A 3957-nucleotide genomic window follows, 5' to 3' on the forward strand; every position below is an offset into this window, starting at 1 on the left:
GCAGGTAGGCCAGGCGCTCAGATGGGGAGAACAGCTGGCACTGCCACTGCTTCCCGCTAGATGCCATCTGTAGGGTTTCCCCAAAGAATTATTGGACTGCATCATACTAAGCATTGTATGGGTAATTCATAGAGAATATAGTCACACACACACACGTTGCAGGAGTTTACCTTCACGTGGGTAATTCTACACTCGTATACGAATATGAAACTGACCATAACTCATTTTCGACCACTCACCCCCAAATTCACCCCCCTCCCCCCACACCGCCAGGGACGGTTCCCTTCAGTGTTTAATTACAGCCCCTGGCTACATGAGAATCAATAAACATATAATTATTCTGAATATCTGGATGTCTATAAATAGATGGATGTCTAGATTGATGAATGAATGAATAGATGGATATGCGTTTGCACATGTACACGTACACGAATACACACACATGTACGTATCTGCGCATTAAAAAAAGATCCATTTATGGATATACATATTGTGTTGCGGTTTCTGCAATAAGGTCATATCCGGAAGACTCATTCACTAGTTTCCAATCTCCAAAGGATGCACATATCGATGGTAAGTTCGCGCGCAATTATTTACGGGACATTTATCCCCCCCCCCATGTTATTTCAGGATAATTACGAATAAATTTTTAGCATAATTACTAATCAGAAACTCCGAAAGAAAAATGTTTTAAAAGCGGGGATAGGTATTTTCCTTATTTACCGATAGTCTCCCCTTATAAAAGAATAACAGAAAACGGACCTTTTCCCACGTTCGCGGACTCAACATGGCAACTTCGTCCAGTCGACTCCATATCTTTTCTAATTTGTTTCACTTCGCGCAACACATTAGCCGCAGGCGTCGCGAGAACTTTGAGTGATAAATACTTTGTGTCTGCCGTGAAAATTATCAAAATAAAACAAAATATCGATATATTGCCGATGTCTAAAACAGCGGAGGCGGATATACATAGAAAATGTAACAACTAAATTCGAGGAATGACTGGTACAAATTTTGCTTAAACCGGTCGACCACCAATTGAGTTTTAAATATTCTATCGACCCCAACTTTTAATTCAAGTAGAGAAAAAATGATGAACTCAATATAAGTGATAGTAGTAGTGATGGCAGTAACTGTCGTAATAGTAAAAATAGTAGTAGTAGTAAAATAGTAGTAGAAGTAGTAGTAGTAAAATAGTAGTAGAAGTAGTGGTAGTAGTAAAATAGTAGTAGTTGTAGCAGGAACGGCAGTGATAATAACAATATTAAAAACAACAGCAGCAGCAACAGTAGAAGTAGTAGAAGAAGCAGTAGTAATGCTATCGGTAGTTGTAGTAGCAGTAGTAACAACAGTAGTAATCGTTGTGGAAAAAGCACCATCGATGAAATTGGTAAAATGTAATAATGACTAATACTCTCTAAAGATAGCAAAACTAATGCTACATAATTGAGGAAGGAAGTAGCGTAACACTATAGTGGTGGTAATAGCAGTTACATTAGTAATAGTAGAAGCAGCAGCAGGAAAACAGTAGCAGTAGTAGCAAGAGTATTATTAGCAGCAGCACCAAGAGAAGTTGTAGTGAAAGTAGTAGTAGTAACAGCAATAGCAGTAGTTGCAGTAATAGCAGCAGTAAGAGAAGCAGTAGTAGCAGAAGTAGTATTGATGGTGATAGAAGCAGTAATAGTAATAAACGTAGCAGTTATAGAAGCAGTAATAATAGTAATAGTAGTAGTAATAATAGTAATAGTAGTAGTAATATTAGTAGCGGAAACAGTAGAAGTAATAGTAGAGGTAGCAGTCGTTATAGAAGTAGTAGTAACCATATCAATAGTAGTAGTAATAGCAGAAATAGTAAATGCATCAGTAGCGGCAGTCGTAACAGTAGTAGTAATAGTAGCAGCAGTAGTAGTAGAAGAAATAGAAAAAGTAAGAGGCGCAGTATTAATATTAGTATGTTGCAATAGTAGTGGTACCATCAGCAGCAGCAGTATTAGCAGCAGCAGTAGTAACAGCTATATAAGTAGTAAGAGAAGTACTTGTAATAGAAATAGTAATAGAAATAAGAGCAGTGGAAGTAGCAGTAATATTACCAGTAATAGTAATATTAGTGGTAATAGTAGAAGTAGAAGGTGGTGTTGCGGAAATAGTAGAATAGTAGTAGTAGTAAAAGTAGAGGTAGTAGTAGTAATAGAATTGTAGCAATAATAGTAATAGTAGTAGTAACAATAGTAATAAAAGTAGTAGGATGTAGTAGTAGTGATAGTAGCGGAAATAAGTAATTGCAGTTGTAGAAGTAGAAATATAGTAGTAGTAGTAATAGTATTAATAGTGATAGTAGTAACAGTAACATTAGAAATAGTAGTAACAGTAATAGTAGTAGCAAAAGTAATAGCAGTAATAGTAATAGTAGTAGTAGTAATAGCAACGGTAGCAGTAGTAGTAAAAGTAGTAGTAGTGACAGTGACAACAGTAGTAGTAGCAGAAGTAGCAGCAATACAAGAAGTAGTCGTAGTTCTTGAGTGTCCTTGTCCGTGCAAATTGGGCACGTGGAAGGCACCAAGAAAATGCGGCTTCTCTCTGTTTATGTCCTTTGTTAGCCAGGAATAGGTAGAGGAGGAAGAGCGCACCAAGGCACGTGCAGCGACCTGGAAGCGCAGGAAAGAGAGGAGGCGCGCCACTGTCCGTCATGCGCAGGCGTGGAAGAGCCCAGACGACAATGTGTCACGTGATATGAGCGGAGTGCGTGGGCCTTGAGAATATGCATATTTGCATGGTAACATGGTATTATTATATAATCCACTGAAATAACAATGGTAGTAGTAGCAGTACTGGTAGTGGTAGTAGTAGTAGTAGTAGTATTTGAAGTAATAGTTGTAGTTATAACGGGAAAAGAAGTATTAGAAGTAACAGTAGTAGTATTAGTAGACGTAGTAAGTAGCAGTAGAAATAGTAGTAGTAGTAGAAGTAGTAGTTGCTGTAGTTGTTGCTATAGTAGTAGTAGTAGTAGTATTTAGTAGTAATAGTATTAGTTGTGGTAGTAGTAGTAGTAGACGTAGTAGTAGTAGCAGCAGCAACAGCATTAGTAGAAGTAGTAGTAGTATTGATAGTAATAATAGTACTACTACTACTAGTAGTAGTAGCTGCAATAATAGTAATAATAGTAGTAGCAGTACTAGTAATAGTAGTAGTAGCTTCAATAATAGTAATAATAGTAGCAGTACTAGTAATAGTAGTACTTCTAATTGTAGTAGTAATAATACTAATAGTAATAACAGCAGCAGTAGTAGTAGCAGTAGCAACAGCAGCAACGGTAGTAGTTGAAGCAGTAGTTGAATTACAGTATGGTAAAAGCAAACAGGTGGCACAATGGCTGCTACTCACAATTTTCAAGTTCCACGTCCCGATAATCAGTTCACGGAGAAGATAACACAGGAGCTGAGAGTGGACTGAACTACTGGCTCTCTTGTGCGCGAGAGAGACGGGGGGAAGGAGAGATTCGGTCGTTCCGTACGGGACGCAGACAGGAATATAACCTGTACAGGCTGTCGCGAGAAACCCACTGGTGGGTGTTGGATGTGTCGTTATTTGCTGAGATTGTTCGTGTCTTGATTGGCTCCTAAACTGTGATGTTACAACTCTTGTTGTTTAATCAAAGCTTATTTTTTTGCGAGCATATTTATCAAAATACAGTTGCATAGCTGTAGTCGATGATTTGTGAGTGGGACTGTGACGACATCAAAATAAATGCCAAGAACCGCTATACGAATATTTATTTTCATGTATATTTCGGTTATTTCGAATATCTTTATGATAAATTCAAAATCTTCTCTGTATTTCTTCTCAACAAGCCTTCTGACATATATTTTCGTTGTCATTACTGCATGGGTCACAATCGAAAGTAATTTTGTATAAATATAAGCAATGTATCTGGACAAATAGAGTAACGTATTATGTTGA

General features: G+C 37.6%; 1 protein-coding gene across 1 annotated transcript in view; it reads right to left on the minus strand.

The window, feature by feature from the left end:
• Positions 1-3621, minus strand: part of LOC138861229 (BTB/POZ domain-containing protein 6-like) — a gene marked incomplete at both ends in the record, with an annotated part of 6512 nt that extends 2891 nt beyond the window's left edge. Inside the window, 2 exon segments of the mRNA XM_070120147.1 lie at positions 1-67; positions 3382-3621. The exon segment at positions 1-67 is cut by the window's left edge and continues 62 nt beyond it. Coding sequence (XP_069976248.1) covers positions 1-67; positions 3382-3621 — 307 coding nt within the window.
• Positions 3622-3957: the final 336 nt, after the last annotated feature.

The sequence above is a fragment of the Penaeus vannamei genome, unplaced genomic scaffold (assembly GCF_042767895.1).
Source record: "Penaeus vannamei isolate JL-2024 unplaced genomic scaffold, ASM4276789v1 unanchor3234, whole genome shotgun sequence".
Taxonomy (NCBI): domain Eukaryota; kingdom Metazoa; phylum Arthropoda; class Malacostraca; order Decapoda; family Penaeidae; genus Penaeus; species Penaeus vannamei.